At 47.1% G+C, this 26,834-nt stretch overlaps 1 protein-coding gene across 1 annotated transcript in view; it reads left to right on the forward strand.

Moving 5' to 3' along the window:
- The first annotated feature begins 2,447 nt into the window (after positions 1-2,447).
- Positions 2,448-26,834, forward strand: part of CDH1 (cadherin 1) — an 82,776-nt gene continuing 58,389 nt past the window's right edge. Inside the window, exons 1-2 of the mRNA XM_040442921.1 lie at positions 2,448-2,614; positions 3,498-3,612. Coding sequence (XP_040298855.1) covers positions 2,567-2,614; positions 3,498-3,612 — 163 coding nt within the window. The 5' untranslated portion in view covers positions 2,448-2,566. The remainder of the gene's footprint in view (positions 2,615-3,497; positions 3,613-26,834) is intronic.

Below are 26,834 nucleotides of genomic sequence, written 5' to 3' on the forward strand. Positions count from 1 at the left end.
TTGTGTAATGCACAGTCAGGCAGGAGCCGCAGTGGGAAAGGAAATACTGGAGCCTTTTCCCTATAAGCCTCCTGGTGGGTTAAGAGGCAGAGAGAGCCAAGATGCAGAAATCCTGGGCCGGTGCTCAGAAACCCATTAAAACCGTGGGGACAGGTGAGGAAACCCATTACAACTGAGGGGCCGGGTGGGGGAGGGGAGCTGGGCTGATTCCAAAGATCGCCTTGGTTGGCAACAATACCTCTCCTCTGGGCTGAGAAAGTAGCCTTAGTGAGCTCAGATTCACCTTTAGGTCTGCGTGAGGTATTCTAAACGGGGCCTCCCCAGTGAGGAAGGGGGACACGGGGCGATCCCTCCTAAAGAACAACCACCACACCAAACATTTACCGAGCAGTTGCTACCTGGTGCCAAGTATTCCCTAGTGATTTTCCTGCATGGCTTCCATCGACCCATTTATACAGATGAGAGCATCGAGTTGCCCAAAGTCCTACAGCTGGTGAGCGGCTGACTCCACACTGTTTTGTAGTTCTGACCGCGCTTAGGAGGGTGAAGGGAAACATAGTGTCCTTGTCAGGGTAGCCAAAGCATACTGACATGGCTGGCCTCTGGCAGTTGGACAGGGAAGCTATCTGACCTAACGTTTGCATGTCTGTTCTTTTTTTTACCCTAAAATTATTTCACTAAGGACAGAATTCTCTAGAGAAGGCAGTGGTGGCAAGACCGTGGTGTTAAGAGCCCCAATCTAGGGATCTGGAGATCTCAGGTTCTAGTCTTGGCTTTGATGTTAACTTGCTATGGGACATTGATAGTTATTTGCAGAGGTGCCTGGGTGGCTCAGTTGCTTGTGTCCAACTACGGCTCAAGTCATGATCTTGAAGTTCACGAGCCAGAGCCCTGCCTTGGGCTTTGTGCTGACAGCTCTGAGCCTGGAGCCTGCTTTGGATTCTGTCTCTCTCTCTGTCTCTCTGCCCCTCCCCGGCTCACACTTTTGTCTCTCTCTCTCAAAAATAAATAAATATTAAAAAAAAAAAAGTTATTTGCAAATAACAGGCTTGGATAATCTTTAAAGGGTCTCTTCCAGGTCAACATTAAAAGACAGATTGAGGGGCACCTGAGTGACTCACTTGGTTAGGCATCCGACTCTTGATTTTGGCTCAGGTCAGGATCTCCAGCTTTGTGAGAGCACATAGGGCTATGTGCTGACAGCTCAGAGCCTGCTTAGGATTCTCTCTCCCTCTCTCTCTGCCCCTCCAACCACTCACACTCTCTCTTTCTTTACCTCTCTCAAAATAAACATTAAAAAAAAAAAAAGAGGACAGGTTGAAAACTCCAGCTCTAGCTCCTAGACAATCTGGGGTCTACACGCGGTGAAGCTGATAGAAAGAAGGGTCCTGGAATCAGAGCACCTCCCTCACCTCCTTGCCTCCAAATGTTTATGCCTCAGTTGCTTAGCAAATGAGAATAATAAAAGCTCTTGGGCTGTTTTGGAGATGATATTAAGTGAGAGGGTCAATGTTAAACGCTTGGCATAGAGCCTGGCTCAGTACCTTTCAATGCTCTGCACCTATTGTTGCTATTGTTATCCTTATCCTTCACATCTGTATAGAGCTTTTATGGTGCAGGAAACATTGGTCTTATTTGTTTGTTTGTTTGTTTGTTTGTTTGCGAGAGAGACAGAGACAGCACGACTTGGGGAGGGGCAGAGAGAGAGAGAGGGAGAGAGAGAGAATCCCAAGCAGGCTCAGCACTGTCAGGGCAGAACCCCATGGGGGGCTGGAACTCACAAAACTGTGAGATCATGACCTGAGCCCAAACTAAGAGCCGACAGAGCCACCCAGTTGCCCCTTATTTATTTATTTTCATTTATTTATTTTTTTTTAAGTAGGCTCCATGCCCAGTGTGGGATTTGAGCGCACGACCTTGAGATCAAGATGTTCTACCGGGGGAGCCAGCCAGGCTCCCCAAAACATTGGTCTTATTAATTGGTTGGCAACCTCACAACAACATAGGGAGGATTTTGTGATTAGTATTCCCATTTGGAGGGTGGAGAAACTGAGACTTGAAAGGTAGGTCCTGCCCAGTGGATTGATTTGTACACTCACGAACCTGTGGAGATCTGCAGTTAAGAAGACAGGACCCGATAAAGAGAGAAGTCCTTTCTGCCCCCAGGTGTTAGTGAGCCACCGCGCGGCTGGGAGGGAACTTGGTGGAAACAGGAATCCTGGAGCCCCTATTCCCTCCCCGGACTAGCAATCCATCGCTGGCCAGCCGGTCACCCGGTCGGCTGGAGGCTGCGAGGCGGGGTCAGGGGCGGGCCTACCGCCCCCAGCCCGCGGGGGAAGCCGAGACCCAGCCGCGCCGCTCATTGGCTGCGGTCCGCAGGTGTACCCTCAGCCAATCAGCGCTGTGGGGGGCGGTGCCTTCCAGGCTCACCTGGCGGCCGCGACGCTGCCCGGCTCAGTGGCGTCGGGAACCGCAGAGCACCTGTGGGTTCGCGGAAGTCCTGCCGTACTCTAGCCCGGCCAAGCTCCGCGGGACCCAGCCCGACCCGACCTCTGCCCGGCCCGCCATGGGCCCTCCGTCCCGTAGCGTCTCCGCGCTCCTGCTGCTGCTACAGGTACGTCGCGTCCCTTGGTTTTGCGGGGGACGCCTTCCGGCCCCACCATCACGCGCCCGGCCCCGTTCCTCTCTCTCCTCTCGTCCCCTCTTCTTCCAAGAAAGTTTAGGTCCAGGAATGGCCTGGAAGCTGCGCCGCGCTCTGGGCTCCACGGAGGTGGGAGTGGGAGCGGGTGCGGGTGGAGAGCGCGTGGCTTTGCCCACTCCCTCGCGCAAATACTAGAGGTGGGGGGCGAGCCTCGCTGCGGCTCTGGGGACTCCGAGCTGGCGGCGGTAGAGGCTGGGGGCGGGCAATGGGGGGCGTGGGGCAGGGTGGGGGCCGGGGTACAGAAAAGGGGAGTCCCGCTGCAAGTCGGGGGAGCCAGGAGTAGTGGAGATGACCCCTGAGGTAAGGAAAGGGAAATCAACAGAAATAAAAGCACTTGCCTATAAAGAAAGGCTCGTAAACAGGTATGGGGCGCCGTGGGTTAATAAAGGGCTCAAAAGGTGTTGGGGCGCCCCTCGGTGTGAGAAACTAGACTTAGGAGTGGGAGTGTTCCCAGCATAAGGAAAGTGAAGTGGGGAACAGTAAAGTTGCCTCTAGTGAAATTAAAAAGGAGAATGCAAAGAAAGGAGTGGTTGGTCGGGAGGAGGTTGACCCAGCAGCCCCCCTCTCCCGGGAGTACCTGGGAGCTTGGCGGCAGCAAGTTTCGGAATGAAAGAGTTTGGCGTGGCTGCCTGCCCTGGGGGTTGGGGGTGAGGGTGGATCCCTCCCACAGGCCGACGCTGGGAGCAAGGGAGGGGCGGCGCGGTTGGTTTCGGTGTGGGCAGGAGGCGACCCCTCCTCGTCGGGGGGAACCCCCCTCCCCCGATCACCCCGGTTCCATACCTTTCCCCTACTCCAGGTCACATCAGGGCTCTGCCAGGAGCCCGAGCCCTGCCGCCCTGGCTTTGGCGCCGACAGCTACACGTTCACCGTGCCCCGTCGACATTTGGAGAGAGGCCGAGTCCTGGGCAGAGGTGAGGACGTACTGCTGGGGTCCCGAGCTGGGTGCGGTGGGAGTGGGAAGGGTCCGAGAAATTGCTCCCACGGCTCTGGGCTGGACTGCGCAAACCCTTTTTTCCTGGCTCAAATGGCACCCCTTTGGAATTTACACAGATGTAACGATCTAAACTTTTACTGTGGTTGAGAGAGCTATGGTATTGGTAATTATGTTGGGGGGGGGGGCATTTTTTAGAGGCCTTTAATGTGTGTCAAATTGTCCTGACCACTTGAGAGTCTGTCATTTCAGACTGCTAAAACCTGATGTGTGGGGTGAGGGGCGGCAGTAATTCCCGTTTTGCAGATGAGCAAACGGAGGCTCAGAGGGTGGAGTCCACTTGCCCCAGGTCTGCCAAGCAGGAATTTGAACTAGGACTGATTCCCAGGCCCCATTCTGCACCATCTCTGGGATGACTGAGGTGCCAAGGGTTGTGGCGTTTGCTCAAAGAGATGGAAACATTTTGATACACTTACTATTCCCCCAATGAATAATGGTTTAAAAAAAAAAAAAAAAACCAGTAGCTGTGACTCAGGAATGAAAACACACACAATGTACTTCTGGGCCTTATCACTGTGATAATCAGGATTCTAGAGTTAGCTTTATTTCACTGTTGTCCAGAAATGAGAGAGCAAGGGAAGCTTGGTTTCTCTTCTGGTTTCATTGATTCCCAGATGCTTATTTCCTACCAAACGATTTCTTCCTCTTGATTTCAGTTGATTGGGCAAGTATCATAAGTATAAAAGAGACACTTTTTAAAATGAGAAATCACCCACAATTCCCCTGAGGAAATTCACTGCATTTATTCTTCCAGTCTTTGGCCACATGAAAACTTGAGCAATCACGCTGTTGTGTGAAAATTGTTTGAATTTTGGAAGTTGTTCCAATAGTGGGCGGCATTCCCTCCCACCCACCCCCCCACCCCTACCCCCACCCCCACCCAAACAGAGAAACTGCAGCTCCATTGATTAAACATACTTGGTTTTCTGAGGCCTGCCTGTGTTGTGTGGAGCTTTCTATGAAGTGAGAAAGGAAGTGTCTGATTTTGCAGTGGGTCCACCATTAGTCGATGGTTGACAGCTTGCCCAGCCCTGTGCTGGGTAACTCAGGAATGAATTGAAGAGATATGGAGACACTCCAGCCTGCTGTTGGTATTTCACGTTCCAGCAGATTATGGAGAATGCCCCAGGACCCGCTTAGAGGGCACTGTGGGACATGGGCATTCAGGTGCCAAAGAATGTGGGTGGTGTGGGATGTTTTGATGAGTATCAGTTGGCAGTGAGGGCTGCTGGCTTCTTGGAGGAGGCAAAGTTGACCCGGCCTTGAAGATTGGGGCAGGAGTTAGAAATTGGGGGTGTGCCTGTGTATATGGAGGTGTTCCAAGACAAGCGCCGGTCACTTTGTTTTCCCGTACCAAGGCTTTTGGTAAGTCCAGATGTGAGTTAGTCTGCTTTTATCACTCCTGCACCCCTCTTCCCCAGACAAGCTCTTGGTCTGACCAAGAATATTATTGCATAATAATATAAATATTACCATTATTATTAATAGCAGCCTATTCCTTTTGAACCAGACTCTGGGGCAAGTGCTCGATTTTATCCCACTTAATATTCCCAAGAACTGGGGCGCCTAGGTGGTTCAGTCGGTTAAGCGTCTGACTTTGGCTCAAGTCATGATTCCCTAGTTTGTGGGTTTGAGCCTCCCATCCAGCTCTGTGCTGTCAGTGTGGAGCCTGCTCTCCCTCTCTGCCCCTCCCCCACTTGCACTCTTGCTCTCAAAAATAAACATTAAAAAATATGTATATCTATTCCCAAGAATCTTATGAGGGTAGGCACTGTTGTTATTTCTATTTTGCAGGGGAGGAAATTGAAACGTAAAGCAATTTAGTAATCCGTTCAGAGATCCACAGCTGGTCTTTGTCCTGTTCTCTCCCCCTCTCAATCATTTCAAAAAAAGAGGTGTTTGGAGAATTAGTGTCCATTGTGCAGTAAACGTTGTCTTCCCTGTGTGCCTGAGAGAGCAGAGGTGTTGATATAGCAGGACCCCGCGAACAGGAGGAGGTGGTGATGGAGATGGGTCACAACAGGTGGGAAGTGGAGAGAGGCCTGTGGTGGTGAGCTTGGTGGGAGAGGCAGCTTCTGAAAGCCGCCTGTGTGGCTGGGTTCAGTGTCCTTTATGTCGAAGACCCGTCCCATCAGCAGATTTGCTGACATTTCACCGTTTAGACCTTCCTCCGAGTCCAGTGTGGAATTACCCCAGGACGGAAGTGCCCTTCTGGTAAAATCACACATGTGACCTTAGAAGACTGGCTTTGTCACTTAAAAAGGCAGTTAGGATTTAGGGTGGTGGCCTCACTCTCTTTGGACCCTCCAGGGAAGTGGAAGGATGTGACATTAGCATCAGGTTTAAATATACGCTTCACGGGAGTTTGAAAATAAGGAACCTGTTACTTTTTGTCCACCGTTTGCCATAGGGTGTCACGAATAGGGTTTGACCGAACTCAGGAGACCCTGGAGTGGTTTGCTGGGGCGATTGTTGTGCTCTGTGAGATGGACGTCCCCACGGCCTTGGCCTTGAATTTATGTCTTTGGTAACTCTCCAGGTTCTAGAATAGAGAATGTTTTAAAAAACAAACAACTTTAAACCAGTTCTCTAGAGTTTGAGAATTTTTCTTTTTTCTGGCATAAACTGGTTTGAGAAACCCCGGCTATTTCATATTGCCTTCAGCTTTAAGTTGATAGAGGGGTGAGCTGCAAAAAGCAGACAGGCTTGGAAACCAATGGCTTCTTGCTTTGCTTCACCGCCTGGTTTCAGGTGTACAGGGCTTCTGTTTTGGGTTTGAGCTCTGGCTCCTTGATGGATTGACCTAGCTCACAAGCACCCACTTGTGTGGATTAAATACATCCATTTCCCCCTTTCTAAAAGATGTGCTGAAAGGTGGTAGAAACAGGGTGCAGGCCTCCTAATTAAACTGGGCTTAAAAAAAAACAAATACGGAAACCTGCTTTGGGAATCTCCTTACATCATCAGACACCCACTCCCCTGTCCCTCAAACTCACTCAGTTCATGATTACTCACATCTGTGACAAAGGTTAATGTCAAGCTCACCGGGGAAGGAGATCTGGGTCCTCCCAGGTCCTGGGCCCTGCAAGGCTGTGTAAGGAAGTCTGGCTGCTGCTCCCCCTGGGGCCTGCCTGCCGGACCTGTCCTGCCTCTGCCAGATGGTTATGGAAATCCCTGTTTGCTCTCTGGAGCTTTTTATTGGGTGAGACTTTTCTTCCGAAATGCTCACCTTGGTGTCTGTTACACATTCCCTTCCAAGTGTAACCCCAGATAAGCCAGACGCTGAAGCAATCACCTCTCACATCTCCCAGGAGCTGCCAAAATCCTAAAATCCCCGAGAGGCACCTGTCACAATTCAGACTTTGAGTTTCTACTCTGCCTCAACTCCCATCTCTTTTTAGGGCTTTAGGCCTTCAAGGAGGGGAGTGAAGTCTGTATGGCTGGTCAGGAGAGTTTGTGAGTAAGCACATCAAAGGTCCAGGTTTGTCTTTCAGCTCCTAGCTATGTGACCTTGGGTAAAACGCTTTATTTGATTGGGTCTCGGTTTCTCCACTTGTGAAATGGGGGGGGGGGGGGGTAGGAGTACTTAGCGGTTTGTTGTGAGGATTAAAAGGCATGTTTGTTTTAATTTGGCTAGCCAACAAGTAAGAGTGCCAGCACTGGGCTAGACTCTGGGGTTACAGTAATTAATAAAGCAGATCTGGGCTGAACATAAAGAAGAGAGATGATGTAAAGAAACAGGAAATATTAAATGGTGCCTCATATTCTTAGCACAGAGTAGGCACTCAAATATTATTTTGAAGAAATGAATGAATGTTTATTACCCCTCATATATTGGCTTATTTTTCCCCCTCTCAAATTCTTTGGCCTCAGGCCCGTCCTAGATCTAAATGGACCAGAAGAGTTGTCAGTTAGAACCTTCTAAGATGCACGTGAGCACTGCACGCCCAGTCTGTGCTTCTAGAAGCTGGGCGGTATACCCCATAAGTGTGTCCCAGGATTACAGCGTGCTGAGTGCTTCCTTCTGAACGCCAGAGGGCAGAGGCTGGAGCCCTCAAACCTGAATCTGGAAGGGGAAAGGCAGCCATTTTTAAGTGTTTTTCATCTTTGGTCAATTGAAAGAAATTCCTGTGGTGGCCTTTCGTCCTTTCTCTGCCTCTCTCTCTTGCTACTTCAACTTTATCTTTCGTACACTTGAGCTCATGCTTGCTGCTGTCCAGAGGGCTTTAGCCACCTTGTTTTTACACATTTCGTCTTCGCCTTCCTTCTTCTTCTCTGCATCTAATCCTCCACCCCCCCTGCCAAGGCTCTGGTGGCATATTTCCATCATTTAGAAGGTTCTTGAGTCACACTGCCTAGGTTGAAACCCAGGGAATGTCCCTTGCCACCTGAGGGGAGGTCGGCCAAGGACCTTATCCTCTAAGCCTTAGTTTCCTCATCTGTAAAGTGGGCCTAACAGTACCAGGTGCTCAATGAATATTAAATATTAAAGCCCCGAAGTATTTGGTGCCTTCTGCTTGCGTCTCTCCCATGTGTTTTACCTGTGGTTCAGAACTTTTCCCTGTGCTCCTTCCCACCCCGTAAACCAGCCAAACCAGTTTCCTCACTCTCCCCGATTCTGTGTTAAAGCAAACACTGCTCTGCAAACAGTGACGGACCAAAGTGCCCTTTGCTAGGAGAGGGAATTTGGTGACAGTCTTCTTGTTTGCCTCTGCCAGCGGACTCCGCGGTGGGGCTGCCTGTGGACCTGCTTGTGAATATTGTTTGCAGATGGAGTGGGAGGGGTGGGGCAAGGAGTAGCTGGGGGGTGGGAAAACAAGATGACCCTGAACTTGTCAGCTTCTGCCTGGTTTTTAAAATTATTTCATGGGACACCCGGCTGGCTCAATCAGTAGAGTACGGAGGTAGACTTTTGATCTCGGGGTTGTAAGTGGGTTTTTGTTTGTTTATTTATTTATTTATTTTGAGAGAGAGAGAGGAGAGAGAAAGAGGAAGAGAGAGAGAGAGAGAGAGAGAGAGAGAGAGAGAATACGAGCAAGCACTCTCACCATCGGGAGATCACAACCTGAGCTGAAACCAAGAGTCAAATGTTTGTTCGACAAAGGTGCCCTTTTGGGTTGTAAGTTTGAGCCCCACGTTGGGTGTAAAGATTACTTAAAATCTTTAAAAAATTTAAATTATTTTATAATACACATGCTGTAGGATACTGTGTGTTTTCCCATTGCCAGAAATGCTCCGCCCTAGCTCCTGAGAGTATGGGTTACCTGCATGGCTTCGTGTGGGATCACCTGGAACACTTCAAAGATGCACATTTGCCCTCCGCACATCACTGAACTACAGTTTCTGAGAGTGGAGATCTGGACATGGTAGTTTTTAAAGCTCCCCAGGTGTCTGCTGCCACCAGATTTGTTGTCCTGGACAACTCCAGTAGCTAGGTCACAATGTTTGATGAGTAAATACCTGGTGCCAGTGGGGTATGAACATCTCGTTCAGCCTGAGGCCAGGGATCCAAGGGCACCCTTGATCTGGAAGGGATAAGGCTGGTCCTTCTGCCATGCTGGCAAAGGAGTGCTCTGTGGGTGTGGGGTGGGGCACATGGGGTGGGAATGGGGGACCCAGAGAAGTAGCTGCCTCCCCACCATACACCTATTGCTTGGGGCACTGACTTAAGACCCAGCCTTCGATCTCAGGGAGATTCCAGAAATCTCTGAGACCCTTGCAGGGGGTAATTTCAGTACATTCTGAGAAGGGCTCTGCGGTGGGAAAATGTTCATAGGATTCAATGAGCACTCAGTTTTACCTGCTGGGCTTTGGTGAGTGATAAGGCTCCAGCCAGCCAGAGGTGAACAGACTCTCCAGGTATGGGAAACGGGGTGCCCAAAGGCATGGCGGGGCATGAAAGAGTCAGGCTGGAGCTGTGCTTGCAGGAGATGGTCCCAGGAAGAGAGTGCCTAGGTGTAGACCACAACCAGGCTATCACAGGGCCTTGGACTTTAGTCTGCAGGTAATAGAGGGTTTACTTTGTTGTTTAAGAAATCTCTATGCCCAATGTGGGGCTTGGGTGCATGACTGTGAGATCAAGAGTTGCATGCTCCACCAACGGAGCCAGCCAGGGGCCCCGGGTTTTCTCTTTCTATTCTTTTTTTTTTCCTTTCATTCCTTCCTTTTCTTTTAGTAGAAATCATTCACTTGGTTAAAAATGTAAAAAAAAAAAAAAATGTGTGTGTGTGTGTGTGTGTGTGTGTGTGTGTGTGTGTGTATTGCCGACAGTGAAAAAGTCTCCTTCCCACCCCGACCCAGGAAGTGGCAGAGCTGGGGCTCCAGTCCTGCACTTGAATCTTCTAAGACTTGTGCCCTCATTGTGACCCTCATCTGCCTTGTTGCCAAACTGCATCTCCAGTGGAAGCTGAGTCCCCTGAGGGAAAGGAATTCCCACCTTCTCCTTGGAAAAGATGTCTTTATACCTTTTGTGTCTCACTGATTTTAACTGTGATGCTGGAATTCATCCTCTTTTGCTTTTGAAGGGCCTCTTTTGTCTTATATGGGTGGGTAACTTCCAGCCTGTTTGCCTGTTACCTTCACTTCCAAATAAATGCTAGCTGAACCACACTCTTTCTTTCTTTCTTTCTTTCTTTCTTTCTTTCTTTCTTTCTTTCTGTCTGTCTGTCTGTCTGTCTGTCTGTCTGTCTGTCTTCTTTCTTTTTCTATCTATCTATCTATCTATCTATCTATCTATCTATCTATCTAATCTGTGAGAGACAGAGTGTGAGCAGGGAAGGAGCAGAGAGAGAGGGAGATACAGAATCTGAAGCAGGATCCAGGCTCTGAGCTGTTAGCACAGAGCCCGATGCGGTGCTCGAACCCACGAACGATGAGATCATGACCTGAGCTAAAGTCAGACCCTTAACTGAGCCACCCAGGCATCCATGAACCTCACTTCTTTTACGCTCTGTCTTCAACTTTCTGGGTCCCTGAAAATGCAATTCTATTGCCATTGAGAATTAGAGCTTGGGAGGGAAACTGTAGTATAATGAGGTTCCAACTGGGACTTAAAAAAAATATTTTTTTAATGTTTATTTTTGAGAGAGAGAGAAACAGAATGTGACTGGGAGAGGGGCAGAGAGAGAGGGAGACACAGAATCTGAAGCAGGCTCCAGGCTCTGAGCTGTCAGCACAGAGCCCGATGTGGGGCTCGAATCCACTAATCCCAAGATCACAACATGAGCTGAAGTCAGAATGCTTAACCAACTGAGCCACCCAAGTGTTCCCTCCCCCACCAAACTGGGACTTTTTCAAGGTGCGGGAGAGATCTGGGCCTGGATCCCTGTGAGCTCAGGCATTACTGCTGAAATCTAATGGGGCCTGTCTGGAAAGGTTGAACCTGTTCACCATGAGCAAAATCATAAACGGTGGCCAGCACAGGCCCCCGTGGGATAATTGGCCAAGGCCTAGATAATAATTAGTGGGCCTTGTAATTAGGAAAACGTGTAACAAGCTGAAATCCTTTCAGATTTATGGTACCTGGACAAGTTGAAGGCTACGGAGAACACCTGTTTCTGTGGTTTGGCATTCAGACACACTTCTACACCTTCTCTGTTCCCAGGAGAGTTCTCCTGAAGGCTGTTGTAGAGCATCTTAGGTCATTCTCCTCTACCCCTACCCCAGCAGTCTTTTCTCCATCCAGCAGCCACCAGTGATGGTTTTTAAAATTTGAGGAGTTCCTGGGTAGCTCTGTCAGTTACGTGTTCAACTCTTGATCTCAGCTCAGGTCTTGATCTCAGGATTATGAGTTCAAGCCCTTTGTTGGGCTCTGTGCTGGGCATGAAGCCTACTGAAAGGAAGAAAGAAAGAAAATTTAAGTTAATACAAATAGTGAATAGTGTATTGCATGCCTGAAATCAATAAAATGTCTGTCAAATATACTTAAGAAAAATTAACTTAAAAATCAGAGTTGGCCAGTGGTTCCTCATTTCACAGAGAATGTAAGTCAAAGTCCTTTCTATGACATGTAAGGCCTCCGTGATCTGCCCCCCCCCCCCAAACACTTCCCCTACCCCTTACTTCTTGCTATCAATTCTTCCTGACTCTACCTAGAAACACACCAGACACACTTGTACCCCTGGGCCTTTGCACTGGCTATTGCTGCTGTCAATAATACTTTTCTGATATCTGCATGGCTCACTCACTTCTTTATTTTTAAGTAAGTTGTATGCCTAACGTAGGGCTTGAACTCATGACCCTAAGATTAAGAGTCACATACTCTACTGATTGAGCTATCCAGGTGTCTCTCATGGCTCACTCATTTAGGTCCATGTTTTTGCTTACATGTCACCCTCTCAGTGAACCCTTTCTTGAGCCCCTATTTAAGATAGTTACTCCTTCTTGCACTCCCCTTCCTTTTTTGCCTTATTTTCCTCTGTAGCACTTTTCACCATCTAGCATGCTATGTATTCCACTTATTTCTCCTGTCCATTTTCTTAAAAAAAATTTTTTTTAATGTTTATTAGTTTTTAGGGAGAGAAAGACAGAATATTAGTGGGGGGGGGGTGCAGAGAGAGAGGGAGACACAGAATCTGAAGCAGGCTGCAGGCTCCAAGCTGTCAGCACAGAGCTTGACATGGGGCTTGAACTCACCAACTGTGAGATCATGACCTGAGCTGAAGGTGGACACTTAACCAACTGAGCCACCCAGGAGGCCAGGAAACTTCATCTTGTATATTTTACTGGCTGTATTGTGTCTAGAGCAGTGCCTGGCATATAATAGGTGCTTAACAGGTATTTGTTGAATGAATAAATGAGGTTTCAGAGTGTGTGTGTGTGTGTGTGTGTGTGTGTGTGTGTGTGTATAGACCTATATATTTTTTGTGTTTAGGAGATATTCCAGGGTGGTTTTTGTATTTAAGAAAAGCTAGAACTTTGTCAGTGTGAGCCATAGAAGGACATGAGGAGGAGAGGACGTTCACAGGGCATGTGTCTCAGCTTGGCCCTCTCCAGCTTCTCGGAGCCCTGCACACCTCTGGTGTAACCTTACCTAATTGTCTTGTCACAAAACAGCTTGCAGTCTAGAGTCTAAAGGTCAGAGGAGCCATTTCTGCCCACACTTCTTGGTGTAAGGAAGCACCAGATCAAAATCTAAACAGATACCTGAGCCAGCCAGGGCCATCTGTTGGGTTTCCTATTGTCTGGGTAATACCTTCCTTGAGCAAGACTCCCAGACGCACCCAACACCTTCCTGGGTATCTGCAGCATCCTTCAAGGCCATTAATTGTTCAAGACCTGGTATCCATTCTTCCAGATGTTGGCAATGCACAGAAGCCTGGAAGGAATTTGCTGTGAGGTGCAAAAAACTCCCAAGACAAAAATTTAAAGCCAACTTAATTAGCAGCTCATGGCCAAGAGAGAAATCTCACAACTCCAAAGTCCATCTGATTGATGAGTATTGAGAAGGTACTATATGGCAATTTATGTAAGATACATTACCCTGCCTTCAGGAAGGTAACTACCTAATGGGCAAAGTTGCCAGATTTAGCAAATAAAAATACAGACACTTATTTATATTTGAATTTCAGATACACAGTGATTAATTTTTTATTAGTATGTCCCATGCAATAGTTGAGACATACTTACCAAAAAATCATTATTGGAGCACCTAGGTGGCTCACTCGGTCAGTTAAGTGACCGACTCTTGATTTCGGCTCAGGTCACGATCTCCTGGATCTCACCTGGCCACGAGTTTGGCTCTGCACTGTCAGCATGGAGCTCGCTTGGGATTCTCTTTCTCTCTCTATGCCCTTCCACCACTTGCACGCACACGCATGCTCTCTGTCTCTCAGAATCATTATTGTTTCAACCTGCATTCCCGTAAACAGCATTGCTTCCATATGCTGTCTCTCCCCTTCAGACCTCACAACAACCAGTGAGAAGTGACTGTCGTGGCTCTGAGAGGCTGTAAGATAGTGCAGCTCATGCCGACAGGAAACTGGAGAACCTGGAGGTATGTTCTGGTGGCTTTTGGACTCCAGAGCACAGCAAAGCCCGTGCCCCTCACGGCAGGAAAAGACAGCCAACCGGATGGTCTGCGATTGACCAAGTGAAGGGGATGGGTAACTCCTGCTCTCAAGGTCTCAGGGGGAGGGAAATCCTTCTAGATGAGCATCCTCTGTCTGATCACTGAACACATTTGTGTGGACCACCTGCCAACACGAGTACTGTGTTTTCTAGGCACCGAGGCTATAACGGGACAAAATAGACAAAAATCCTTGCCCCCTTGCCCCTTCCCTTCTAATCAGAGGGGGCGGGAGAAGGCAACGTGGTGATCTGCGGAAGGAGAAAAATACAGCAGAAAAGGGGATAGAAAGAACTGTGTGTGGTGGAGTGGAGGCATTTGGGGGAATCATCACTAAGAACCGTATTTACTTAAAGACCTGAGGAGGTGAGGTGCTCAATAGATGTTAGAATTGGACTGTCTTTGAGGGGATTGGACTTGCCACATTCTTTTAAGCCCAAATTGGTGCCATTTAAAGACTATTCTCTTAAAAATAAAATAGAGATTATTCTCTTTATAAGGTACAAACTCCCAATTATTAAGACACGGGATACACCGTATAGCATAGGGAATACAGTTAACAGTAGCGAACAACTTTATGTGGTGGCAGATGGTAGCTGGATTTATCTGGTGATCTCTTTGTAATGTGTATAAACGTGGATCACTATGTTGTACACCTGAAATTAATACATTGTAGGCTGGCTACACCTCAGAGGAGGAAAAAAGGCTATTCTTTGGGCAGGTATTTTTTTTTTAGAGGAATGATCCTGAGAGCTAACGTCTCCTTTAAAAGGTATCAGATTCAAACCAGGATCTAATGTGCTTTCCAAGCCACCCGCCCCTTGGCGTGTTGCCCAAGAGGCATGTGGCTTTAAGTCTAGTTTTCTTAACCTCCTCACGGAGGAGGGATGGGATTGTCCTGTAAGCATCATGATTCTTGGGCATATTTGGGTGTGTTTTGGGGGGTGGGGGGTTGAGTTACATGTATCCTGGTGTCCCAGGACCTCTTTGGTCAGAATGAAGTATGAGGACTTTCAAAGACTGCAAACTTCCTCCTCCTCAAATTCTTCATCACAGTTGTGTGGGAGTGTTTGAAAAGGGAACAAGATGACCAAGTTGTTTGTGGGAAAAGTTGTGCCTTTTTTGTAGGAAACGTCATCCCTTGAGTCAGCCATGGGACAATAGCCTGAGCTCTTATTGACAGGTGGGGTGGAGCGCTGAATCACCAGCTGAGAGGCCTCCCCTGGTGAGGTTATCAGGATCAGGTTGAATCCACTCTGACCTCATATTCACAGTAACAGGTACTTTAGGTGACTGCTCTTAGTCATAAGTCCCAGGATACTGGCCCTAAGATCTCTTTCCTCTTCGCCAGAAGCCTGGAGTTTGCAGAAATGACAGGGCTCAGCAGCTGCTTGGTGGAGTTCACGTGGCCGATTTCATTAGCACCTCCGCTCCTGGGCTTATAATGACTAAACTTTCTGGAGAAATTAGAATTTGTGGGTGTACTTCCTGTACCTTCTGATTTAAGTCTGCGTCGGTAAAGAAATGCTCTTGTATGCCTTGCAGATGGATGTTTCAGAGCTTGTCATTAAAATCTTTGAATTGGAAACATTTCATGTAAATTATGCTGATTTTTCTTGGGACTTTAGTTGTAATTTCTCTCTCTCTTTTTTTCTTTCCTCCTTTCTGCTAATCCTCTCACCCAAACCATGGGAGTACTTAAAAACTTCGGGAATGAAATACCTGGGAGGTGGTTCAGCTTAGGAAACTTTACCAGGTGTGAGGTTGCACTCCCAATTTCAACAGATTTGATGTCAACGTTGTGCCTTTAATCTTTAGTGCTTATCTATTTCTTTTTTATCCTGTAAAGTGAAGGAAAGAGTCTCCTTGAGCTCCCTCAGAGAGTAAAGATGAATTGGGGAGGGCAGTAGGAGGAGCAGAATTGTCTGGGTTCAAATTCCGACTCTTACTTGCCATGTGACCTTGGGCAATTTACTTAACCTTTCTGTGCCTAGTCCTCTCCCCTTTAAAAAGGGGATAAATTGTAGTTCCTGCCTTACAGGGTTGAGAGAGGATTCAGTGAGTTAGCATGTCTAAAGTGATTTCAATGCCTGGCACATAACAAACGCTTTTAAGTATTGAGGTGGTTTTTTGTTTGTTTTGTTTTTAATTTTTTTCAATGTTTATTTATTTCTGAGAGACAGAGACAGAGCATGAACAGGGGAGGGGCAGAGAGAGAGGGAGACACAGAATCCAAAGCAGGCTCCAGGCTCTGAGCTGTTGGTACAGAGCCCAATGTGGGGCTTGAATCCATGAACTGTGAGATCATGACCTGAGCCAAAGTCGGAGGCTTAACTTTACCCAGGTGCCCCTTAAGTATTGAGTTTTTATTATGAGATGTTTCTGCTTTAGATTTGTGTCAAGGGGGTGAAAAAAATGGTTGAATATTAGAGACCAAAGGATCCAGAGAGGAGGATTATGGATGAGGAAGGGCTCCATCCCCTGTGTCTTTGCTCCTGACCTCCCCAAATCTAAGATGCGCTCTACCCAACACCCATTCAAGTTCACATTGTTTGTCCATATGTCAACCACTGCCAACCAGGTACACTGTCATGAAGCCACTTTATGCTAATTTGTAGTCAAACCTATCAGTTCAACAATCCTATGAACCTGACAGTAATATTGTCTCCATTTTACAGAGGAGGAAACAGACCCAGAGTTAGTGACTTGTCCAAGGCCACAGAGCTAGGAAATGGCAGTGATTTGAACCCTGGGCTGCTAAACCAAAGCTTATGCCACCACCTCCATGTGCTACCTTTACCTGGCTGGTGCTGTTCTGTGAACTCCAACTGCTCAGGTCCCTTTCAACCTGCTGTTACTATTTAATATAATTCCCCAGTGTTTCTTGAATTAAGTATGTTTAGATACTTATTGCCGCCCCCCACCCAGCATTAACATGAAGATAGCATATTATATATACATTGTTCCGTACTTTGTTTTCTTTACTTGATATTTCTTAAAGATTGTCCTCATTTTTTTTTTTTTAAGTTTATTTATTTTGAAAGTGGGAGAGAAAATCCCAAGCAGCCTCCAGGCTTGTCAGCAGGAGGCCCGAGGTAGAGCTCAAACCCATGACACTTAACTGATTGAACCACCAAGGCTCACCTGTCTTCTCTTGATGGCTATTGACTGTTTCTGGTCTTTTACAAGTACACTTGATCTTAGCCAAAAGGCCGAGAAGTGATCTGGTCTTTTACAAGTAATGTCAAGAGCCTTCCATTTATTTATTTGTTTGTAACCTCTATGCCCAATGTGGAGCTCAAACTCATGACTCTGAGATCAAGAGTAGCATGCTCTACTGGCTGAGCCAGCAAGGCACCCCTGTTAAGAGCATTCTAGATGCTGTGTGCAGGATGCTTGTGATATGGAGGTATTTGTGGCCCCTGGGATGGTCATGGATCACAGGAGACAGATTCCTCCCCACGCCAGTCCTGTCATGGGAGAAGTACTGGGTTTTCAGGATTTCCTGATGATGCATGAAATAGGGTTGTTCTTAGTATTGAGCCAAGGGCAGATTCTCTCATCGAAACTGAGGACTTTAGTCTTGCCAGGGGTTCTTGCCCAGTCTCCCACGGTGCCTATCAGTAGTTCAGTAATACTGTTTTTACCCCGTGCCCAGGATTGTTAAGCCTCCCTGAGTGGGAAGTTTTATGGATGACTAACTACCATGGTCTCTACTGCTGGCCTTTTGAGAAAGCGGAGAACCAATTAATCTGCTTTGAAATACTTGTAAAGGCTATCCTCCAGTGGCCCCATGGAGAATGGGCTGAACTGCAATGGGGCAGAAATGCAGCCAGGAGGGAGACTTCTGAGATTGGTGTGAAGCACTGGAAACGTATGTTCTATGTTCTGTGTACTGATAGCTCCTTTTCCAGTTGTGTCCCTGAAAACATCTGTGGTTAACCCCAGCATCACCCTGCATCTGTAGCCCTGTTCCAGACCGTGAACTGCAAGGTCTCCGTAGCCCTCAGACCCTCCCTCCAGAGAAAGATTCAGAATTGTTCAATATTAAATTCAAAGAGCATGTTTTTAAAAAATCCGTTCTTTGGGAGCAAAATTAGAAGGGGCCTTAAGAATGACTTCGTTTTTCTTTTTCTTTCTTTCTTTTTTTTTTTTTTTAATTTTTAAGTAATCTCTATACCTGACATGGGGCTGAAACTCACAACCCCAAGATCGAGAGTTGCATACTCTACAAACTGAGCAGCCAGGTACCCCAAGAATCATCTAGTTTCTGTGGTGCCTGGGTGGCTCAGTTGGTTAAGTGTCTGGCTCTTGTGAGATCAAGCCCCACTTAGGGCTCCACACTGAGTGTGGAGCCTACTTGGGAGTCTCTCCCTCTCTCTGCTGCTCCCCTGCTCCTGCTCTCTCCCTCTCTCAAAATAAATCTGGTTTCTTAGTTTATACATGAATTGGCTCATTCACTGAGGTTAGGTGAGTGGGCCAGAGTCACACAACTGGTAGATGTTAGAATAAGAATATTGTTAGGGGTGCCTGGGTGGCTCAGTTGGTTAAGTGTCCGACTTCGGCTCAGGTCATGATCTCGCGGTCTGTGAATTCGAGCCCCGCGTCGGGCTCTGTGCAGACCTCTCAGAGCCTGGAGCCTGTTTCGGATTCTGTGTCTCCCTCTCTCTCTGACCCTCTCCCATTCATGCTCTGTCTCTCTCTGTCTCAAAAATAAATAAACGTTAAAAAAAATTTTTTTTTAAAAAGAATATTGTTAAACTGCACCATAATAATCATTGCACCTGTTTATTGATTGAGTACTCAACTGTTCATATAGGATCTCATTTTTTAATTCTGGCACTAACCTTTGAGGTAGTATGACAGTTCAATTTTCAGAATAAGATGGAAGCTTCTAGAGGTTATTGACCAACCCAGGATCCCACACCTAGAGGCACATCTCTCTGCCTCGCCTGGTTTTTTACCATCCCTGTGCTCAGCACCTCCATTTCTGGGAATATCTGTATTCCAGATTCTTCACTTTGGCTTAGAAAGGAGGCTTAAGGTCCACCCAATACAGCCTTCGAAGTCCTTGACCAGTTTTGGCCCTTGGGGTAAATGGGGCTTCAAGATGGCCTGCCCCTTTGAAAACCCAGAATGAAAGGGGTGGTACTGGTGCCCTTGAGCTCCACCCCCCCTTCTTTTTTTATTTTTTAAAAAGTTTATTTATTTTGAGACAGTGAGTGAGCAGGGGAGGGGGGGAGAGAGAATCCCAAGCAGGCTCTGAGCCCTCAGCACAGAGCCCCATGGAGGGCTCCAACCCACGAACCATGAGATCATGACCTGAGCTGAAACCAAGAGTGGGACACTAAACCAACTGAACCACCCAGGTACCCCTCATTATTAGTATTTAAAAATTTTTTTTTTGTTTTTGTCAGAGAGCTCACGCATACTAGTGGGGGTAGGAGCAGAGAGAGAGAGAGAGAGAGAGAGAGAGTCTTAAGCATGCTCTACGCTCAGCACAGAGCCCAAAGTGTGGCTTGATCCCGCAACCCTGGGATCATGACCCGAGCCAAAATCTAGAGTTGGACGCTTGACTGGCTCAGCTGTCCAGGCGCCCCCAAGCTCCTTTTAAATCTGAATGGTGAAGTGTGGCAAGAGACAAAAGTTTGCAAGCTGCCATTTCAGAGCTTCATAGTCTCCTTTAATTATTATATTTTTCTTTTCTAAACTAACACTTAAAGTTTGTTCTTAATCACTTGGGAGTGGAGGTTTTAAACTATTTAACTGTGTGAATGCCTCAGCTTACTTGATCTCCCTCACAAGCAGGATCAGAGGGAACATACTTTGTTTTTAAAAAAAATTTAATAGTAGTAGTGGATTAGGATTATTTAAAAAAAATTTTTTTTATCTTTATTCATTTTTGAAAGACAGAGAGAGACAGAGCACCGCAGGGGTAGGGTGGAGAGAGAGGGGGACACAGAATCTGAAGCAGGCCCCAGGCTCTGAGCTGTCAGCACACAGCCCGATGCGTGCGGGACTCAGACTCACAAACCGTGAGATCATGACCTGAGCCGAAGTCGGTCACTCAACCGACTGAGCCACCCGGGCACCCCGGATTAGGGTTATTTTTTAAGTGGGGGACTGGTCTTAATCCTCTGAAGATTGACACTGACATGTTTACAGATGGAAGGAGGTGCCTGGGATGGGTAGGGAGACGGGTTGTGATTTCATCGATGAAATCACAAGTTCGATATTGTCGGTACTGCGTGATGGATATGTGGGGCTCATTACACAGTTTCCTCTGCTTTTGGACATGTTTGATATTCTCCATTATAAAGCTTAAATTCTACAAAGAGAACCTGAATATAATAGAAAGTTTAAACATCCTCCAAAATTCTCTCCCCTTCTCAGGTGGCTGCTGTTAACAGTTTGGTACATATCCTCCCAGACTTTTTTTCTAAGCATTTTTAGAACATATGTGTCCATATTTGTGGTTTTCTTTTGCTAAATCGGAGTTTTCTGTAAATGGAAGTATGAATTGTTCTGCAAAATGTAACCATCTCCTGCCCCTCCTTTATAATATGTCCTGGGCAGTTTTGCACATCAGTGGTTGAACTTTTCCCCCTCATTCTCTTTAAGCTGAGGAAGGTGTTTTTAATATCCTAGAAGCTGATTGAGTTCCCCTCAGTACAGTGTTTGAGTGCCTACTGTGTGCTCTGTGTCAGTCACAAAGTTTCTCCTGTCTTGTGGGGTTTGGCGACGGGTCGGAGCTTTGGAAAACGCTGAGATGCCAGGTTTTCAGACAATGGGCGCATTCAGAATCCAGGTGGGGTAAGACCTGTGTGGGCTGGAGCAGCTGGAGAAGCTTCTTCCAGGGGGAGTCAGGTGGAGCTTGGCCTGCGGTATTGGGTAGCATGTGAGCAGGAAGGTGGGGAGGAGTCTGTTGTTGGCTGAGAGGAGGATGCCATTAGCCAGTGGGTGTGGAGGAGACCACCCGTGGGGATTCTGGGGGTAGGAACATGACAAAGGGGATGTTTGGGTGGTTTCTCAGGAAGCTGAAGTGAAAGCAGGACGGTGTGGGGCTAAGAGGAAAGTCCCCCCCCCCCCACCTTTGGCCCTTCCAGCTGGCCTCTGGGGCTGATGGGGCCTAACAGGACCATAGAAGGACAGTAATGTGGCTGCTGCTGGCTGACCAGGTGGGGCCCTGTTGGCAGAGACCGGGGCAAGCTGGGAGAACAGGAGCAGCAGGTTGCCTGCCCTGGGGCTAGTGGGCTGAGTCAGTCCCAGGCTCTGCTGGAGTAATCTGGAATGGGCCATAGCATGAACCACAGGCCCTCAGAGGCGGGCATGGTCTGGCCTGGGGCATCATATCTAGGGCATTCACCCAGCTGTCCCACAGCCACCTAAATGCTTATCTAAAATCCGTCTGTCCCCTGCCTTGCTTCCAGCTGCCCATCTCAGCAAATGGCACCACCCATCCTATCTATTCATTTGTTCATTACTCATTCATTCATTTGTTCATTCATTTGGTAAATAGTGATTAAGAGCTATTCTGTGTCAAGCACTGTTCTAGGACTGGGATACAGCAGAAAACCAGACATGTACACCTCACCCAGGTGGAGTTTGTGTTCTAGTATGTTGATGGGAACAGGCTATAAACACAATAAACACGTAAAACATTTAGGGGCTTGGGATGGTGACAAATGTTGAGGAAAGGTGAATCTGAGCGAAGAATTGCTGGGAAGCAGTGGGTTGGTTTGAGAAGGCCTCACTGAAGAAGGTCATTTAAGCATAGATCCAAGAGAGGTGATGGAATAGGCTATGTGGGAGGGTGTTCTAGACTAAGGGAACAGCAGGGCAGAGGGCTTGAGGTGGAATGGAAGAGCAAGAAGGCCAATGTGCATGGATTTGAGTGACCAAAGTGGAGGGGGCGATAGAAGGGCAGAGGGGGATGACCCAGGGTCAAGGGCCTTGTAAGGACTTTGTCTTTAACTCCTGGCTCCTCTCTCCCGTTGACTTCACAATTTCTTTTTTATAAAGTAGGCTCCATGCCTAACATGGGGCTGGAACTCAGAGCCCTGAGGTCAAAAGTTGCATCCTCTACTGACTAAGCCAGCCAGGTGCCCCTTCTTTCCCTGCTTTAGTCCAGATTCCACCCCCGCCCCCCCACACCAGTTCTTGTCTCTTTGCTTTATCTCTTCCCTTCTCCATTCTAGTCAGTGGAAGATTCATAAGTACTTGTTTGACGAGAAAGGCTCTTCAATGGGCGAGTATCATGCTGGTGGTTAAGAGCTTGGGTCCTGGCCCCTGATTGCTCAAGTTTAAGACCCTGGTCCAGAGTAAGGCCCATGCATTCACATTTCTGATGCTGCTGGTGGTCCATCCCCAGGGTAGCCAGACCCTATACCCTCCACCAGCAGCACTTCCTGTGCTTTCTGCCAGGCTAACTCATCTCTCAGGGCTAGCTCAGTTGGTGCTTCTTCCAGGAAGGCTTCCTGACCTTCTGCTCTCAAGGCCTTGGTCAGGACATCTACCCTCCAGCCCCTTCTCAGGTTTGGGATCCCCTGAATTATCTCTTCCCAGCAGGTCGGGTGCCTGTGAAGGTCCCCGGCACAGCACCTAAAATGTAGTTGGCACTCAGTTGAGTAGTGTTTAAGGAGAGGCTATTCACTGGGGAGAATTAGGCTATGGGTCTAGGGTCCCTGGAGCTTGGGGTGACCTGTTTCCATCTGTTGAGGGCTTAGGGGGAAGTGTATTATAATGTAGAGGAGAAAGTCAGATTCCTAGACCTCTTATTTTTTTAGTCACATTTTGCTCTTCTTCTTCTGAAAAACAACAAAAAACCACATAGCTGAGCTTGGATGGGATTCCTTTGGCCATTCTTTTAATCAGTACAGTAGAACCTTGGTTTGCGAGCATAATTCATTCTGGAAACATGCTTGTAATCCAAAGCACTCAAGTACCATGCGAATTTCAAGAACCATTGGTTCAGTTGTGATCTTGTGACGTTCGGCCTCACGTACTACTTCTATTGCAGGATGTCGCTCCTTTCTCAAGTTAACATTTATGAGAAATGTTTGCTCATCTTGCAGAACAAGTTATCGCAATCCAAGGTTTTACTATCATAGGAAATTTAAAAAATTTTATCTGCCCCTCCACTCATGGCTATTTGTTTCCTAAAGATAAGTCAGGTGTAAAAAGCAGCTTAATTTATTCATCTTCTCTGCTTTTTACATCGGAGGGAAATTAGGGTGATGGCTACTTACTTTTTAGAGTGTTTAGCGTCAACCAGCCACTTAGCTCAGAACTTTAAGTCACTCTTTAACCTACTGAGCCTGCCCTTTACCAGACACTCCTGGGAGGTCAGGGCTGCTGGTGAAAATCACCACCCCCTCTGCAGAATTTCCATTCTAGAAGTGGGAGGGACAACTAACTAAGTACAATGTTATTAGGAAGGTGGGGGAAAAAGACCCATGTAAAGCAGGGTGTGTGGGGGGGGGTAGGGGTTGCATCTGTAATCTCATCATTGCCACCACCACGTCCTTGGTGTCCTAGGGCATTCCCATTCCCATTACACAGATGATGAGTTTAGAGAGGGAAACTACTGGCAATCCTGAGGGTGGAGGGTGTGGAGACAGTTGAGGAAGTGGCTGGGAGGGTGAGGAAAGGAAGGACCTGGAAGTGAAGGAGGGAAGTTAATATTCATGGGCGGGCGGATGTCTCAGGCTCCTGTCCCCACTCCTTGGAAGGTGGACACCCTGAATGCTCTGCCATTTGAAATGGTGATTAGTTAATTAGCAATTGTTTACAGCTCTTCAGCCGTAATTCTGGGAAATAGCTTAGTCTTTATTGTGCTTCAAAACCACCAGTGTAACTAATTAAAAATGCAGACTACTGGGCCCTACACCTCAGAGATCCCCATTTATAAATCTGGGAGGGGTTCGGGAATCTGCATTTTTAAATAGACCCCACTCTGTGCTTAGATGGAGGTTCTGGGATTGCACTTCAAAGGAAGCTGGTGCACAGCACAGCTTTGGTTCCCAAACCTGGGCTACAGTTTGTCTCACCCAAACCTGGGTTACAGTTTAAAGCGCAGACTTGGAGGAACCTCCCCGTGAGACATCCAGAGTCTAGAGATCGGAGGGGAACTGGCGCATTTAAAAACACATGTACTCTCTCCTGGTGATTCTTGATTGGGCTTAGTTGGGGTGGGGAATCCATGAACCCACCTGAATGTAAACCAAGTGGGTTTGTGTGCACAAGTGCACTTAGAAGCCTTTGATGGGTTCGGTGGGTCCACAGCTTTCATCAGACTTTGAGACATCCAACTCCCCTGAAAAGAGACGTTTAAGGCTTGGCTCTGTGCAGCAGAGCAGAGTGGGAACCCACCCCAGTGTCTATCAAGTCAGAGGTGAAGAGAAATTACATTGAGGACTGTGAACTTGCATGTTTTCTTGGAGAAGCAGATATGAACAAAATAGGCAAATCATGTGGCCTAATGACAAAAATTGAGGTGGAGGACGAATTCTATTGTGTTTGGAAAGGAGAGCTTAGATGGCCAATGGGCTTTTCCTCTCTTTGGTCCTTTCTTCCCTCCTCCCTTCCCTCCCTCCCTCCCCCCTCCCCTCCCTCCCTGCCTCTCTCCTCCCTCTCCCCTTCCCTCCGTCCTTCTTTCCTCCATTATTCATCTTCCATTCAGGTAGTCTTTGGGCATCTGCCGTCTCCAGGATCCTCAGTGATCCAGGCTGTTAGTACAGGAAGGGCAATGTGGATGATTCAAGACGAGTAGATGATTTGAACTTACTTGGTTTTGGACTGAGGTGTTAGGAGTTGCCCAGTCAACATTAAAATGCATCACCAAGCCCTGCCACTGTCCTGGAGAAGCCAGCATGAAACTCAAGCTGAGCAGAAAACAGATTCAACATGGAGATAAGGCAGCTGCAGTTTCAGTTGTAAGGTTGGGCCAAGTAAGAATTTTAGGGACTTTCCTCCCTGTGAACAGGGACTACAGTTGCTTTTCTACTTTTCTGGGTGGGGGGGGCAAGGGGTGGGATTCGGTTATGAGTAATCCACCTGGAGTCTGATAACAGAATCAGCGAATGTGTAAGGCATTTTGGAAATGTGATTCCAAATGCGCTTTTGAGATTTTAGAGGGCTACTAATCATGAACCTGAAGACTCATGGGTTATTAAAAAGATTTGCTCTGAGACAGGTGATTTATCTCCCCCCCCTTTTTTTCCCCCAGTGTTTATTCACTTTTGAGAGAGAGGGACACAGACACACACACACACACACACACACACACACACTCTCGCTCACACACAAAAGCATTAGTGGGGGAGGGGTAGAGCCAGGGAGACATAGAATCTGAAGCAGGGTCCAGGCTCTGGGCTGTCAGCACCGTGAGATCGTGACTGAGCTGAAGTTGGACACTTAACCAACTGAGCCACCCTGGCACCCCTGAGTTATCTCCTTAAAAAAAGACATTATATGTATATATTTTTTTCTTTTTTTTCTTCTTTTTTTTTTTTTTTCCTGGACATGTCATGGCTTTCAAACACTTAACATTTGTTAAAAGATTTATTTTTCCTTCATGGGGAAGTTCACTATTATAGTTGGATCTGGTTTCTCCTTCTATTTTGTGACTTGTTCTCCACTAATCATCCTTAGTATAAGTGTCAAATAATTGAAGGCCATTTCTAAGAACCTTTCAGTTATTGTTACTTTTTATTTTATTTTATTTTATTTTATTTTATTTTATTTTATTTTATTTTTTTGTTTTTTGAGAGAGAGAGAGGGCATACATGAGTGAGAGGCAGAGAGAGAGAGAGAGAACTGAAGCAGGTCTTGAGCTCACCCAATGTGAAACTCAAACTCCTGAACCGTGAGAACATAACCTGGGCATGAAGTCAGATGCTTAAACTACTGAGCTGCCCAGGTGCCCCAAGAATCTTTCAGTCACTGAGAGGCACTGGCTTTACATTTGTAAGCTCATTTAGTTTGCACACCAACCCCATGATGATCATTTCCGTTTTAGAGACCAGAATGAGGCTCTAGGAGGTCCCCTTGGCTACTTTGTGGCAGGGTGAGGACTTACAGTTGGATCTAAGTGCTAGGACGCACAGCTGCCCTTCACTGAGGTAACTAACTCAGGCTGTCCAAGGTCTCAGGAGTCCAGTCCTGGGACATTCCTAAAAGGATTTGTTTTCAAGGATGTCCTGTCTTTCTGTTTTCTTCCTCTGCAAAATGGGATTAGTAGTACCTATTTATAAGGTTATTGGGGAGATTAAATGAGATGAACAATAAAGAATGTCAGGCATGCATTGGGCATTCTGAAATAGTAGTAGTTATTGCTATTGCTGATAACTGTAAAACATAATCACTATTTTTATTATTATTTTATTTATTTTTGAGAGACAGAGTGTGAGGCGAGGGAGGGGCAGAGAAGAGAGAGAAGGAAACGCAGAATCCGAAGCAGCCTCCAGGCTCCCAGCTGTCAGCTCAGAGCCCATCGTGGGGCTCGAACCCACGAACCATGAGATCATGACCTGAGTGAAAGTCAGATGCTCAACCGAGACAGCCAGGTGCCCCTATTTTTATTATTACAGTGATAAATCTCTTAACATACGCCAGGCATTGTGCTGAGCATTTGTATAGTAACATAGAACTTCCCCAATCACTCTGTGGGAGTAGTAGGTTCTCCACCCGATTTCAAATGAGGAAATAGAGGCCCAGAGAGGTTCATTTATTTATTTATGTAAAAAAAATTTTTTTAATGTTTATTTTTGAGAGAAAGAGAGTACTAGCAGGGGAGGAGCAGAGAGAGGAGATACAGAATCTGAAGCGGGCTCCAAGCTCTGAGCTGTCAGCACAGACCCTGGCATGGGGCTGAAACCCATGAACCATGAGATCATGACCTAAGCCAATGTCAGACACTTAACCAACTGGGCCACCCAAGCGCCCCCAGAGAGGTTCATTTAGATTGTGGTTCACCATGACATGTAGATCTGTTGCTTAGAAGGTCTTAAGGCCATTTTTGACCTCTTCATGGTAGGATATGATGAACTGGATCGTCCCTTCGAAATTTTATTTTA

The sequence above is a fragment of the Herpailurus yagouaroundi genome, unplaced genomic scaffold, assembly GCF_014898765.1.
Source record: "Herpailurus yagouaroundi ecotype Mexico unplaced genomic scaffold, PumYag 190, whole genome shotgun sequence".
Taxonomy (NCBI): Eukaryota; Metazoa; Chordata; class Mammalia; order Carnivora; family Felidae; genus Herpailurus; species Herpailurus yagouaroundi.